The 15,114-nt window shown below is 38.0% G+C and overlaps 3 protein-coding genes across 3 annotated transcripts; 2 read left to right on the top strand and 1 right to left on the bottom strand.

Annotated features, from left to right (window-relative positions):
• Positions 1–724: 724 nt before the first annotated feature.
• On the bottom strand, positions 725–7,134 carry LOC147870326 (cleavage stimulating factor 64-like). Its single transcript, XM_087339034.1, has 11 exons — positions 6,842–7,134; positions 6,167–6,245; positions 4,286–4,463; positions 4,179–4,203; positions 3,848–4,089; positions 3,685–3,762; positions 3,530–3,562; positions 3,016–3,432; positions 2,662–2,757; positions 2,327–2,539; positions 725–1,324 (listed from the first exon to the last, which is right to left on the bottom strand). Exons 1-11 carry the CDS (start codon positions 6,870–6,872, stop codon positions 1,184–1,186), a joined length of 1,533 nt encoding a protein of 510 aa, XP_087195160.1. The 5' UTR covers positions 6,873–7,134; the 3' UTR covers positions 725–1,183.
• Positions 7,135–9,048: 1,914 nt separating this feature from the next.
• Positions 9,049–11,996, top strand: LOC147870327 (pentatricopeptide repeat-containing protein At4g13650-like). Its single transcript, XM_087338913.1, has one exon. The coding sequence runs from the start codon at positions 9,490–9,492 to the stop codon at positions 11,632–11,634; it is 2,145 nt and encodes a 714-aa protein (XP_087195039.1). The 5' UTR covers positions 9,049–9,489; the 3' UTR covers positions 11,635–11,996.
• A 484-nt stretch (positions 11,997–12,480) lies between these two features.
• LOC147870328 (Thioredoxin superfamily protein) lies at positions 12,481–14,249 on the top strand. Its single transcript, XM_087338926.1, has 3 exons — positions 12,481–12,675; positions 13,564–13,874; positions 13,930–14,249. Exons 1-2 carry the CDS (start codon positions 12,543–12,545, stop codon positions 13,842–13,844), a joined length of 414 nt encoding a protein of 137 aa, XP_087195052.1. The 5' UTR covers positions 12,481–12,542; the 3' UTR covers positions 13,845–13,874; positions 13,930–14,249.
• The last annotated feature ends 865 nt before the right edge of the window (positions 14,250–15,114 follow it).

Raw genomic sequence — 15,114 nt, forward strand, 5'->3', positions numbered from 1 at the left:
CATCTTATCGTCTACCCACAAATTCATTTCATTCATTTAAAGGATTTGGTGCTCTTCCCCCCACATTATCGAGGGAAATGCTTCTCAATTTGTACATACATGGTAATAACTTCACATATATTCAGACATAGTTCAAACATTGTTTGAGAAACTCCCATTAATAAAAGAATTGTTGACATAGGCTAGTGAATTTAGACACAATGCATAACCATTACACAAGCACTGGAATACACTTAACACAAAGTAAGTTGGTAAATGCATTTGCATGATAAAAATTCGTTCTGACTCAATCCCATTTAAGAATCTCGTTGCTTCGTCTTATCAAGAGGATCTTATGAATTTGAGTATACTTATGATTCCATACAACAATATATTTGTATGATTCATCTCATAGACACCAAAATATAATATTCTGAATCACAATCATGGAATAAATACTTAATACTATATATTACAAAATGAGCATTATCACTAAAAATTACAAAACGAGATTCACAAAAAGGATGTCAAAATAAAGACATCTGGCACTGAGGCATACATTATCATAAAATGTGAGCCTGTATTACAATGCAATTTTCGAATTAAGAAAAGACTGGCCATTTCACACATTTTCTGATACCTCTCAGAGGGGCAGTTTATACATACATATAGCACAAGGGATTCAAGTCACTTACAATTTTTTCTGATACCCTGTTTCGTAGAAAACTATTTACTAAAGCATGTATTGAGAACCATTGACTTTTTTAGATCAAGAATAAAACATGCCATCGTACATGGCAAAGCGAAATACATAAGTTGCAGGGATTCAAAATTATGGGGTCTCTCTTTCTCAGTACGTCCAGATCCAAGAGTATTAAAAATTTAGAACACCATAGACATTTCACCCAAGAATTCCAATGCCAAAGCATTATACCCATTGAGCCAAATAAAGATGCAGAATGAATGCAAACGTGATTCAAAACATCTCTATTTTTTCCTGATTACCTCTTTGTCAAGGTAAAGTATATCCTAGAGTGTCGCATAGACATCATTTTTCCAAGAAATTAAGAATTACTCACCCACCACACTAACCGCGTATAATAAGATGAAGAAGACATCACGAAAGACTAAAAATACAAAACGGCCTTTTTGCATAAGGTGGGAGGATCATGTGTTTATCAATCAATTTGTTTCCTCTTTGTTTTCAGAACATTTGATTTCTGAATGCCTGTTGTAAATCCAGAACCTGCTGCTTCTGCTCGGGAGGCAAAGAATTAATTTGCTCAGGTGTAAGGTTCATAACTTGCTGTAGCAAAGCCTTTTGCTGCTCAGGTTCTAGCGAAATCTGGACGGACACCAAGGAAGAACAATGATTCATCTCAATAAAAGCCCAAATCATCAAAATATAAATAATACCTAGAACTTAAAAGAGGGTCCTCTGTAAAAAACTATACAGTATAAACCCTAAAAGTAGAACGTGAACAGAATGCAAAGAAGAATTTATAATCAATTTTGAAATTCATTTAAATCATAAAACGACTACACCTTGAACTGTAAAACCTGAACATCGTCAGAAGAACAATGACTCATTCCAATGACTACCAAAATGATAAAATCAAAATCGAAAACCTAAAACTTGAGCATAAGTCCATAGAAGAATTTTACAATTAATTTTGTAACTTAGCACTAAACCTTGAAGTCTAATATGCCTGAAAACACTCCAAAGAAGAACAATGATTCATATAAAAAACTACCCAATCAACAAAACCCTACAACCTAAAACCTAGAACCTGAACAGAGTTCACAGCAGGGGCAATAATTTAATTTCGGAAAATATCTGAATAGAGTCTGAAGAAGAATCATGATTAGTTTGACAACTGCCCAGAATGTATAAATCCTTAGCAGACACTGAATAAGAACAGTGACTAATTTCGCGAACTATCTGAATCATAAGACCCTAAACCATGTACTCTAAAACCTGAACAGAGAATGATACTATCCAAATCATAAAACTCTAAAACCTAAACACTTAACAGAGTCTTTAGAAGAACAGTGACAATCATGCCAACTTCCGTACATTTTAAAAAATGAACAGAGTCAGAAGAACGATTATTAATTTCAACAGCCAGTCATTCATGAAGACCTCAAACCTTGAAACCTGAAACACACACACACACACACACTATACCAGAACATAGTCGAAAGAAAAACAATGATTAATTTCAACAGCTTCCCTTATCATAAAAATCTAAACACTAAACAATGAGCTCTAAACCTTCACATAGTCCAAAACAAAAACGATTGATACACCTGCCCAATCATAACAATCTTGAACACTAATACTAACCTGAGTTTGCGGTTGACTTGGAGGCTGTATCATAGTATGGCTATATTCTTGAGGATGCATAATTCCAGCAGCTCCTTCTCCCATAGTACCTTGCATCAGAGGCCCCACTATTGAACTTGAAGAAGATGCAAACTGAGCAGAATTGCTGAACATATCCATGTCAGGTCCTCTTCCGGATTGAGAAACCCCAGCTAAAGTCAAGCTGGCTGATACCTTTGATTCAAATGTCACTATGTAAGCATTTCCACTATCGCCCACCTCCATATAGACAATGCACATATCCTTCATTCTTATCAAATCTTTTCACGAGACAGTAGCATTAGGCTTTAGCTCACCTGTAAATGTTGCGGAGGAGGCTGATTCGGTAGAGGTGGTGGCATGCCTTGGTATGGTGGTAATCCAGTTAAGGGAGGGGTTATTCCACTAGGTTGCTGCAAATACTTCCAGGATTAGAACTTCTGAAAATAATGATTAATGGAATTTTTTAACAGGATATTTGGCAGTAAAGATTATATTTCTATAGAGAAAGAAAGACATAGTAATCATCCATGACAGTCCAAGATCAGAAGAATGAGTCTGTGTCCTCTTTAAGTATCCAAGTGATGGATGACCATAATGATTATATTTTACCATCCCCCCTAGAGTCCTCATAAGTATCAAGAGATGGACAGACTGAACGAAAATAAAACCTGTGAAAGTTGTGGCTGCTGACTCTGAGAGTACTGAGAACCAACTCCTTGAGCAGCTCGAAGAGGTGATGGGGGTCGAGCTTGTGGGGGCAAAGGTGGTTGTAAAGGCAATTGAAGCTGTGTATGTTGTGGCAAGGCAACGGTACTTGGTGGTACTTGTACCAGAGCAGATTGTGGAGTAAGTTCTGTTGTTGGATGGATGCTCAACTGCTGCTGAGGTGGATGATGAGTCATTTGGAAAGGGAAATTTTGAGTGTGTTGAAGCTGAGGCTGAGGCTGTTGGGCACTGGGTTGTAATTGACCTGCAGCATTTATTTGAGGTTTCCCTTGTTCTGATGAGACTATTGAAGACATTTGTAAAACATTTATTTGAGTTTTCCCTTGTTGAGGCGTGATCATTGAAGACATTTGCCCACCCTGTGGGTAGTAAAAACCATTACAAGGAATTCTAGGGAAACAAACAATGAACTAACCGAACTTCAATAATTTAAGTTTTAGTTTAAGCTTAACGTACCATCTGAGGTACGGATCCCAATATGAGTTGTGCCTGAAAAGCAGGTAACCACAAAGCGTAAGTGAGCACTGAGTGGATATCTTATAGACTCGCATATATACTTGATACTAGATAGTATTTAATTTGCATATGCATTTAGAAGAGGATCTCGACACCTGAAACAGTGCTTTTGTGAGATGTGGATTTGCTAACAAGATTTGTCGAGCTTGTTGTTGATTCTGCTGGATAAAGTCCTGCCATAGGAAACAAGCTTCACATTATATCACCCACCATCAATTTCCACGAAGCCCAAATCAATCAAATGGCTTCACATTATACCTTCATCAGATGAATGATTTCATATAGTTGGAATCTTGATAAACCAGCTAGATAAACAGTGAGGGGGTCGGTCATGGCTACTCTACCAGCACCGCCTGTGGCATTAGATCTAATCGGCATTTGTGGAGCTCCTAAAAGACCAGCCATTACTCCCGCAGCTGAAACTGCAGCCGTAATGCCTACAGCTTGATGTAAAGACAGGTCTCTGGCTACTTTAGGTCCAACTGCTTGCTTGGACAAATCTGCAAGTATCAAGTGAAAATTAACTTATATATCAAAGACCTATAACCCCTAACTAGAAACTAATATAGTACTCTGGTCAGATACTTACCTAGAAAGCCTGGCCCTCCTCGGCCCTACAAATAATCAGCAAGTCCATGATCATTCATATTCTAAGAAGAGCAAATTGTTTTTCCAAAACAATATGTTCACATTTACCTGCTCTCTGGACCGATCAGCACTCCCTTTTTCATTCTCTGCAAAATCCACTCGTAATTGGCGTCCATTTATCTCATAGCCCTGCAAGTTACGCCGGGCACTCAATGCTGTTTCCTCATCTCTGTACTCACAGAAACCAAAACCTTTTGGTTTTCCTGTGTCCCTGTCAAGTACCAAACTGCCAGAGAAACCATATCGGTAAGACTAACAGCAAGATCCTGTAAATCAAATCTAAAAGCAAAGACTGAGGTACTGTTTTCCCATGATTTCATAATAGTCTTCTACAACATTGTACAACATATGTACATCTGAATGGGAAGGAGCCATCAAATTGGTCTATAAAACTTGAGAGGGATGGAAGCTTATTGATTGGTTTTGGGTTCTGGGTTTTGGTTTAGGGTTTCAGGCTTGGGTGTTCATCTGCTTAACGTGTTTCTCCGGTATGATAGTAAATTGAAGTGTGCTTAATTTCTATCAAAGAATATTCTTTCCTGACTCATGTGTCCTTATCAGGATTGACCATCGATTTATACATGATATTCTTATTTTGCCGTCGGCATGTAGAGAAAACCAAAAAATTAAGCTTTGCCAATACGGAGGAGCCATTTTAGTCAATAAAATCCTCAAATATATAGCTTAATTTCCTGTCTCCAAATGTTCGGAGAAAACTTCAGTCAAAGTTGGTGATAAAGTTACAATTAATTTGCAAAGATGAGGAAACTCATGACATTCTTTGGGATGCTGCATTCAACAGGCATGTAATTCCATCATGATTCTCTTTAGTAATCAAACGGATTCATATACATTCACATAGATGCTTAAAGTAGCTAATCACTAGCTCTTTTATTCTGTACAAGATTTGGCAAAGGTTACATGAACAAATGAATGGTTCACTGATTATCTTACAAATAACTCCAGCATATTGCTATGTCAACAGCCAAGAGTTACAATATATTGATAGACAGAGAGGGTAATAGCGGCACATAAAGCTGGCACAATTAGTTGTGTAGCATACCATATAACTGGAAAACACAAACGTATACAACAATTTGAAATTAATATGAGTCATGACACAAATTCAAGATCATGATGAGAATACACTAACAAGAATCTTTTCTTCTGTACAACCCACACGCCCCAAATACTCAGACGGGAAGAACCATTAAGATTGATTACAAACAAAATCTTATTGGAGAACAACTTCCTCCATCCTCACATTTTACCAATAAGCGATTCTACAAGCACCACCCATATGATCTTCGTTTGGGTACCTGTTGACATCTATCCTGGTTACCAAAACAATGAATATTCTTTGTTGTTCGTTAATGTGTGCAAAATGAACTTACAAAATCGAACATGTTCACCCAAACCGCTGCTACAACGTCATATTGGTTAGTGAGAAGTTTAGTACAACTAAATTCAAAAACCAGGCTGCATCAACAACAAATTAGAATACCTCGTAAGACTTTCACAAATGTTGCGAATCACATGCAATGTCATGCTATCGTAGTCTGAAATTAAACCAAAATTATCTGCGTTGTTCGTATCACTCAGAAAGTTTACAATAGAGAATGCCCCAACTTCCAAATACGTGATCAAGGTAACGACATCATCTGCTTTAAAGCAAAAGGTTTGCACATATAATTTCCATAGAGAAAAAAAGAACACGTTCTGCATGCTTATAAGTACCAGGTTGCATTCCACCAAGCATTTTCCATATGCACATTTTTTCAACATGTGAGGTATATGCTAATATCAGAGATAGACAGAAGATGTACACCAACATATTAAACTTATAAGCTTTTCATAACTCTAAAGAAGAACAAACTCTTTGATGGCCTGAGACGTTCAAAAAAAGGGAGTTCCTGATCTTGAACCCACCGAAAAGAGACGACTGGTCCAACCTCCTCGCAGATGCGAATCAACTCTTCTTCTGTGGCATCATATGGTATATTCCCCACTGTCAAGGTATATTTACATTAGCATAATCCCTGAGAAGATTGGCACGCTATGATGCTTTGTTAAAATGTTTTAGTAATCTTTGCATGAACACTGTGTCACAGAAATTGATTTAAGCATGTATTCCATGTTAACTTTAAAGTTGCATATGGTAATACACTCATTGACTACTGCTCAATTTTTCATAAATTAAATTATTTGAGGTGATTTTAAGTAGCTTAATGAAAATGATCCATGATCCATTAAAACGCTTTCAATAGATTAAAAACGTAGTAGATTATGAAATTATACTATTACCATTAATAAACATGGATAGATCCTGAAATAAAACAGTAACTTTTACTGAACTCTTAGAATGATCCAAAAAACTCAACTTTTACCCTAGTTTCACTAACCTCTGAGAAATACGGAAAACATCCGTACTCTGAGAAGAGTTCAAAAAACCCTAATTTTACTGACCTCTGAGATGGACCCAGAAATTTCTAATTATATTGACCCCAGAGAGAACCCAATAAGCATTAACTTTACTGACACCCGAGAGAACAAAAAACCCGAAAGAGACAGAACTGACGATAGAAGAAGAAAAAAAGTTCCTACCGAAAACAGAGCGACGTTGGGTACTGCTCATGACGGTGGGGAAATGGTTTCAATTTGAAGCTTTAATGGAAAATCAAGAGCTGAGGAAGCCTGCTAGGATAACGTTGGTCGAGAAGGAGCATTTCCGCCTGTTTCCTTCCTCTTCTTGGATTGAGTGTGGAATGAAAACCCACAAGTCTAGTTTCATCATGCGAGACAATGGCTCTGCAGAAGAGGAGCAACAGAGGGGTGTATATAAGAAAAACTCAGATCTCTCTCTCTCTCTCTCTGTCTCTGATAATTGACTAGACTTTGTCTTTTGCTTTTGCTTTTCTCCCTTCCTTCCTCTTCTTGCCTCCGCTGAGGTTTCTCTCTTCTGATTGTGATTAACGTGATCCATGTTTCCATTATGTACATACATACATACACATAGAGAGAGACACACACACACAAACAAACAAACAGATATTTATTTCTTTTCGTCTCCAATGGATCTATTGAAAATCTTGGGATCAAGATTTCTAGGGTTTGTGTTCCCAAGAAGCGCGCAACTCTGGAGGCCTAAGTTTTTCGGGGGTCTTCTGAGTTATGATGCGCGAGGGTTTCTATTGTCTTGAACCTATATTACTATCTTCCAAGGAGTGTCTCGGGTAGACTTGAACCCATGGAATGTGAAAGTGTTTCAAGACCCGAAAGCATGACATGCATTGTGCTTTCTTTGTGTGAGACCATTTCCTAGGTTTGGATCTAAAGAACCTATATATTCATCATGCACCATGCTCAACAGCTAGACTCTAGAGCATATGGTGCCACCATTTTGTAGGTTCGAGTTATGCCACGGAGCATCCATCCTTGAGTCAATGTCCAACCATGGTTCCTGACGAAATTGTTAATTTGCATTAGACCATTTTTTGGGTTTTGTTATGTGATCATGAACATATCTCTTTTCTATTTTATTAGTGGAACCTCGAAATGTTTGTTTGAAATATACATTTCATATGTTTGTTGCTATGCTATGTGAAATTTGAGCTATGGAACTTTGATAACTTCAACCCTGGATGAAACTCGTACAATTGTGTCGCAATTTTAGAGCCAACACGGACTAGACATGATCATAATGTTTGTAGGAACAAATTTGTGCATGCTCAACACGATTAAATGTCCATCTTTTCATGCGTGCTCCCTACAAGAAAGTTAAAATAGAATCTCACTACGATGTTTTGAAACAATTGATATAGAAGGACCAATAGGCAAGAGTAATGGAGTTCTTGATCACGAAGATCTTCCAATATTAGCAAGTGGTACTACTACTAGTGCTAAACCAAAGGTCAATCATACTGATTGACGATTAAGAGATTGATATAGCGAAAGCGAAAGCACATGGGCAGGCGGGCGGGCATGCGTGGATGATGGATGTAGAAAGAAAGAAAGAAATGTATATTAACGTCGTCTTTTAAGAGGCCAAAATGGCCTATAAGAAAGACCAAACAAAGAAGTTACATCTTTTAAGAAAAAAGGGTAGAGAAGAGAACAACAAACAATTTCAGGGGCATTTCAGCAATTTCTTCGTCTCGAGACTCTACCCTTGGATCTGTGATTTCTCAGACTTCGAAAGAGAGAGCGAGAGAGAAAGAGTGTGTGTGTGTGTGTGTGTGTGTGTTTACATTGATTGTCCTGTTCTCATTCCTGCTGACGATGGAGACTCATGTACATAATAACTAGCTTGGACAGACAATTTCAAGCGTAGGGTAATCCCTTACAAGTATGGATTCATGTTTTCATCTTTTGTTATTTAGGGGTTTCCTTCTGTTCTTCCCCCCCCCATCCACGCATCAGTATCTACATGTATATCGCATCGCAAACTTTGTGCACAGATCGGTGGGAACATTTGTGTGCAACGATCCTGTATTCAAATGTGTAGTTTCTGAAATTATCATTGATCCATTACTATTTGAGGAAATTCCGGAAATGCTGTCCTCTGATCTTGAAAAATAACCAAGACACCATCAGTTAAACTCTGGATTTGATTGATGGGTGTGACCCTTACTCTAGTGGAAGTGATTACTGCTCACTTGGGGTTGACCATTGCTGAATTTGAGTTTGTTTTCATTAAATTGGGGTGATTATTACGGTGAACAGGGATCAATTTCATATGATCAATGATTAGCTGGTCATGGGTTTTATTATTGTTTATGGGTGCTAATGTGGAACTGGTTCGCGGCTAGCCTTTTAACAGTGGAGTTGTTAGTATTTGATTGAGATGTTGGGGTGATTGTTGTACCATTGCAGTGATTAGAACATTTTTGGGTGATAAGCAGTTGATTGGAACTTACTAGCACTTGAGTTGGAGGTGATTACACATTTTCCTTCGATTGGGGTGATTATCAGTGCTGGAGGGTGATTAGCAGTTGATAGAAAGTTATAAGCACTCAAGCACTCAATTAGAAGCGATTACAATTTCTCTTTTTGGCTCCATAATCATTATAATATGTCACAATGACATATATTGGTAATGGATTTGCACAAACTGTAATGGTATATTGGTGCTTTCCCCTTTATTTTCTCATTTTGTACCGAATGCCCTTAACAAGAATGCATGGAAAGGTTCTTTTTTAGGGTTTTTCATTTTCTGTTGTTACACTAGAACTCTCAGTAAATTAATGTAGAGAATGCTACAGAGGCACATTTGTGCACCTGCCAGCTCCAGGGGGATTTCGGTTGCACCTAAAGAAGCTTTTCCTTGTTCTTTAAAAGATCCAATCTTCAAAGAGTTTTGTTGCCCTGACATCAGGCGAGATGAGAGTCAGAAGAGTGCAAATGCACCTACTTTTGAGAATGTACCTCACTGTCTATATAAAGAGGAGCATGCAGAAAGGGCTTTGCACATGCTTGTTCACATGGATAAGCTTTTTGCCCCTAATTGCGATTATTTTTGGGTGATCTTGAACACTTGCAATAAGACCAAGGCTCTAAATCATGCCCAAAAAGTGCACTCCTGCATGATATACTATGGTGTAGATCTTTTTACCTCTTTCGGTGAAGATCTAGTTGCCACATTGATTAGATGCAATGGCCTCAAATATGCATTACGTGTATTTCAGAAGTTGCCTCATCCAACTGTTTTTTCATGGACTTCTATTATTAGTGGCTTCATTAACTCTGGTGAGAATAAAGAAGCTTTGAGGCTATATCAGCATATGCAGAACAATGAAGTGGAACCGAACAAGTACACGTTTGTTCTTCTCTTAAAAGCTTGTGCGAGCGTCGGTGACTTGGAGAAGGGGAAAAAGCTACATGCTGATGTCCGACGGCGAGGTGGATTTGATTCCAATACTTTTGTGAGAAGCTCCCTTGTGACCATGTATGGCAATTGTGGCAGTTTATCTGACAGTGAGATTGTCTTTTACAATGGGCCAGTCACAAGTGACACGGTATTATGGAGCACAATGCTATCGGTGTATGTCGAGCATGGTCAAGGACAAAAGTCAATACAACTTTACAGGCAAATGCAAGAGGAAGGAATTGTTCCAGATGAGCAATGTCTAGTCATTGCCTTGCAAGCTTGTTGTGTTCTTTTTCAAGATATGGAGGTAGAGGGTTCCCTAGCATGTTTACAAATCGGTCAAGCAATTCATGCCGAAGCCAGAAGAAAGGGATTACTTTCAAATATCTTTGTAGGGAGCACTCTCATAAGCATGTATGGAAAGCTTGGCAATATAATAGGAGCAGAAAATGTCTTTGTTCAGTTGCCAAAACAAAGTATTGGGCCATGGAATGCGATGCTTTCAGCATATATTGAACTCAGGTTACCAGGAAAGGCTCTGTGTTTCTATTGTCACATAAGAAAAAATGTTTTCAGTCCGGATAAACACACAGTTGCAATAACGTTGCAAGCATGTTGCATTTTCATGGAAATGCATGAAGGAATAGGGAATTCAGCTCAAATAATGTGTTTAGAGATTGGACAGGCATTGTATCTGGACTGCCAAATGAAGGGATTTATTTCAGATGCAGTCATCTGTAGTTCCCTTATGAGCTTGTTTAGTAAATGTGGGAGTATAATTGGGGCAGAGAATATTTTTTATAGCTTTTCTGGATGTGATACAGTACTACGGAATATGATGCTTTCAACGTATTCTAATGATGGCCAAGCTGCTAAAGCCCTTCAACTTTGCAAGAAAATATTAGACGAGAGCCTGCTTCTCAGTGATGCAACAGTTATTCACATGTTACAGATCAGTGGTAAGACAGGAAGCATATCTATGTGCACGGAAACTCATAATATAATAGCATCAAACAGTTATGATTTTGGTCCAGATTTAGCTAATACCCTTGCTCACGCATATGGGAATTGTGCGAGCATGATTAATGCTCAATCAGTATTTGAGAAATTGGTGGATCCGGATATTGTGTCATGGAATGGTTTAGTTGCAGGCTATGCTCATGAAGGAGATTATACCTCAAGCTTACGAACCTTGGAAGAGATGGAACTTAGCGGCACCACGCCAGATGAATATACATTTCTTTCTATTTTGGCTGCTTGTACTCACGCTGGCCTTGTAAATATGGGCATTAGGATATTTGTGCACATGTGCAATTATTACGCCATAGTTCCAGAGATCAAGCATTATATTTGTATAATTGATCTTCTGGGTCGGGCAGGAGACTTCAAAAGAGCTGAGGATATTCTGCAGAGCATGCCGACGCAAGCTGATGTAGCAACATGGTCATGTCTTGTAAGAGCATGCAGAACACATGATAACATTGACCTCGAAAAACATGCACTAGATCTAGCTGTATGTTTACAGTCGTAAAGTAGCAAAAACAACATCCTCATATTGACAGTCTGAACCCTTTGAGGGTTGTGCATTTGCTTCCTTAATACAGCAAGAGTTGTTGCTTCATTCATAGTTCGGATGAGTCTTGATCAGACTTCTCATCCTCTGAACCCCTTTTCAGGAAAAATTGAAGATTCCTAGATCTAAACACTGATGTAGAGCTTCAATAACATAATTTCACTCGGACAATGGGACTAATTCATAACTGAAAAGCGGATAATGCTTGATCGTTTTTCAACCCTGTTTATATACAAGATTTCCCCATGGGCCATCATTATGTCAATCTATGTCATTTGCTTCACCCGCAATTATAAATTATCTAACAATTTGATGAATTTACTTGGAGTAATTAAAAGATTACCTAAAATCACGCTACACAATTTTGTAAAAGAATTAGGGAGTTAAAGGTGTCGATAAGTCAAACCAAATTTAACTGACACTTTTTCCTAGCCGTCTAGTGTCACTAACTAGAATGAGCACTACTATCTGCCTTAAAAGTTGTACTTCACCTAGTGGTGCTAATACTCTTCATTGACATTATGAGCATGATATTGGAGGATCTTGATAGGTGAGGATAGAGAGTGCAAAATGGCATGATTTGTTGTAATTTAGGTTTGTTCTAAGCAAAAACATGGTATCATCCATCCCCCCATCGGAAAGAGAAAGCATAACTTCTGTCTGAGCTGAGTTTTAACCATATGGCATGTTTGGGCTTAGTTAAGGCATGAGATAGTGGCATCGTGGGATCTCAAAAGAAGAAGAATCACCCATTTTTGGACAAGTAGGACGACAAGGAAGGTTTCGTAGTCTGAGAAATTAACAAGTTGTTGGCTGCAAAGGAAGAAAGAAAGAAAGAAAGAAAGAAAGAAAGAAAGAAAACTGAGATGGCCATTGCCATGCTGGATGCGGGTCTTCATGATTTCGACACCGTCTTTGCAACCGCCCAGTCTCATGGGCCGCTCTTCCTTCTCTTCCTCGCAAACCGTGATCCTTCCATCGGCCGCAGTTGGTGCCCTGGTCAGTTTCCTCCCTATCTTCTTCTTCATCTTCTTCTTCTAGTTGGGTCTGTTCTTGTTCTCCAATGGCTTTTGACAACACTCTGCTTTTTTTCTTTCTGTGTTTGGTTTTTGGTTCATTAAGGAAAGCATGGCTACTTTTTATGGATTTTCAAAATGAATGGCTATGCCCTCTCTCTCTTTTTTTGTGGGTTTTGAATGAATGGATCTGTTTTGTTCTTTGAGGGTTTCGGAAGGAATGGATCCTTTTTTCATTGTTTGAGGGTTTTGTAATCAGTGGTTCTGTTCTATTTGTTTGTTTTAGGGTTTAGGAAAGTCTGGATCTGTTCGTCTGTTTTAGGATTTTGGAAGGGATGGCTCTGTTTTGTTTTTGTTTTAGGGCTTTCCAATGACTCTTATGTTGTGAAGGTTTTCCCTGAGAGATTGGGAGGCATAGGTTTTCGTTATCCCCAATATGTAAGAGAAACCTACGGAAGTTTCGATATGTCCTTGTTTTTCTGATACTTGTTTCCACAATCTGTTTTAGAATGTTGGAAAAGGGATGGCTTTGCTTTCTTTTTGTTTTAGGGTTTCAGAATGACTCCATGTTGTGAAAGTTTTCACTGATATAGATTCAGATGAAATCCTTGATTTTGGATTAGGTCCATGTTTAAAATTGTGGATTAGGCCACAATAAACTACTGATAATAGCCACTCGTGTGCTGTCTGCTAGTTAGAGATGAAGCTCCTACTCTTTGAATGTATGGCACGCAAGCACTCCATGGAGAACACTTAAAAACAACACAGAACACCATGCACATTCTTTTCTCTTCCATGTTTTCTTCGATGCTTCGAATGGGTCCTTTGACATGGTCACATGATCCTCTCATTGTTCTTATTGTTTTGGTAGATTGCGTGAGAGCTGAACCTGTGATATACCAGAAATTCGAGAGTTCTGAACGGAAGTTTACATTGTTGAGGGCATATGTTGGAGACAGGCCAACATGGAGGAATCCCTCACATCCTTGGAGGCTTGATAAAAGATTTGAACTCAAGGGGGTGCCAACACTTATGTTGTGGCAAAATGGAGGTGTAGCCGGAAGGCTCGAGGATCATGAGGCACACTTGGAAAATCGCATTGAAAAGCTTTTAAGCATTGCGATTAATGACGCTTCTAGTGAAAAAATATGACTTATGTCTATATATATTAGATGAATGCATGTTTGCCCTAATACAAGATTAATCCTTAACTATGTGGTTGATGGCAAAATACAAGATTAATCCTAAAATTTTGCCCTAATACAAGATTAATCCTTAACTATGTGGTTGATGGCAAAACAATGATTCGTTAGAGCTCCAAAATGTATAAGTAAATAAGATGAGGACAGTGTTGTTGATGCCTCATAATGTACCACTTGCATATTGGAGAAGCTTTGGCATGGGAATAGCTTTGACTATTTTTAATGGTGTCCTTTCATGGTTAGTTCTTGGATAACTCATTTCCTTCTTGGGGTTGTACTCAATGCAGAGGAATGTTTTGTTTGAATGCATATTGTAAAACACTTGGATAGGAGTTTGTAAGATCATTATGATGTGCTTCCGATTGATACCTTGCACTCATTGATAATATTAATTTCTGGTACTTTGCCATCATTTTTGTATACAAAATCTTGTTGATCCTGCCAATGCCATTTTTAAACCATTGTAATTAAATGGTCACATATCTAATCATAACCTATGTTATTAAATTAAAAAAAGACTTATGGTTCAAATAATTCAGTCATAATTCATTTGAAGAAAGCATTTGATCTATAACAGCAGATAACATTCTTTGTGTTATGTAACTTTTGTCAACTGGTTGTGTCTTCTTTCTTATGGGAAACACAGGCATTTTTGTCTTGAATATAGGGACTTGACGTTTTTAACTTTGTTCACAAAATACCATTTGCATTTAGTAAATCTCCCAAATAGCGCTTCTTTGTAAGAGTCAAAATTCTCTCTCTCTCTCTCTCTAAGATAATATGGCAAGCCTAGTTGGCATAAAAGTACACACAAAACCTAGTTATGAGAACAAACAAATCAAAATTCCTTTCCACCCATGCACTTATGATATCCATGGAGATCACATGACATTAAAGAAACTAATTTCTCATACTCCATTGATCGTAATGCATTCGTCAAATGTTACTTATATGATGGGGGGAATAAAACCTTGGCGCCATGATTGGAAACCCACTCAAAGGTCACTTTTATGAAAATAATTTGACCCATTTGAAATATGTCATACATTTAAACCACCACCAAAGCTCAACCAATAATTCTTGCCAGTGAAATATATTCACATATAATAGAAAATGAGATTGTCATCTTACATCCAATAGTCAAGGCTGCCACTATACACACTAGGGTAATATGCCAAGTATGCATATGACACGACCATTTATGACACTTCATCTACAAT

The sequence above is a fragment of the Azolla caroliniana genome, unplaced genomic scaffold (assembly GCF_043228905.1).
Source record: "Azolla caroliniana isolate FFs.n. ecotype wild unplaced genomic scaffold, voAzoCaro1.0.p SCAF_1, whole genome shotgun sequence".
Taxonomy (NCBI): domain Eukaryota; kingdom Viridiplantae; phylum Streptophyta; class Polypodiopsida; order Salviniales; family Salviniaceae; genus Azolla; species Azolla caroliniana.

Excerpts from the sequence above, each read along its gene's own strand:
- LOC147870326 (XM_087339034.1), bottom strand. The coding sequence starts at position 6,872 with ATGAGCAGTACCCAACGTCGCTCTGTTTTCG. Across the intron at positions 4,204-4,285 it reads CTGATCGGTCCAGAGAGCAG|GGCCGAGGAGGGCCAGGCTT; the intron begins GTAAATGTGAAC and ends GATTATTTGTAG. Across the intron at positions 1,325-2,326 it reads CAAGTCAACCGCAAACTCAG|ATTTCGCTAGAACCTGAGCA; the intron begins GTTAGTATTAGT and ends GTGTCCGTCCAG.
- LOC147870327 (XM_087338913.1), top strand. The coding sequence starts at position 9,490 with ATGCTACAGAGGCACATTTGTGCACCTGCCAGCTCCAGGGGGATTTCG.
- LOC147870328 (XM_087338926.1), top strand. The coding sequence starts at position 12,543 with ATGGCCATTGCCATGCTGGATGCGGGTCTTCATGATTTCGACACCGTC. Across the intron at positions 12,676-13,563 it reads CGGCCGCAGTTGGTGCCCTG|ATTGCGTGAGAGCTGAACCT; the intron begins GTCAGTTTCCTC and ends TTGTTTTGGTAG.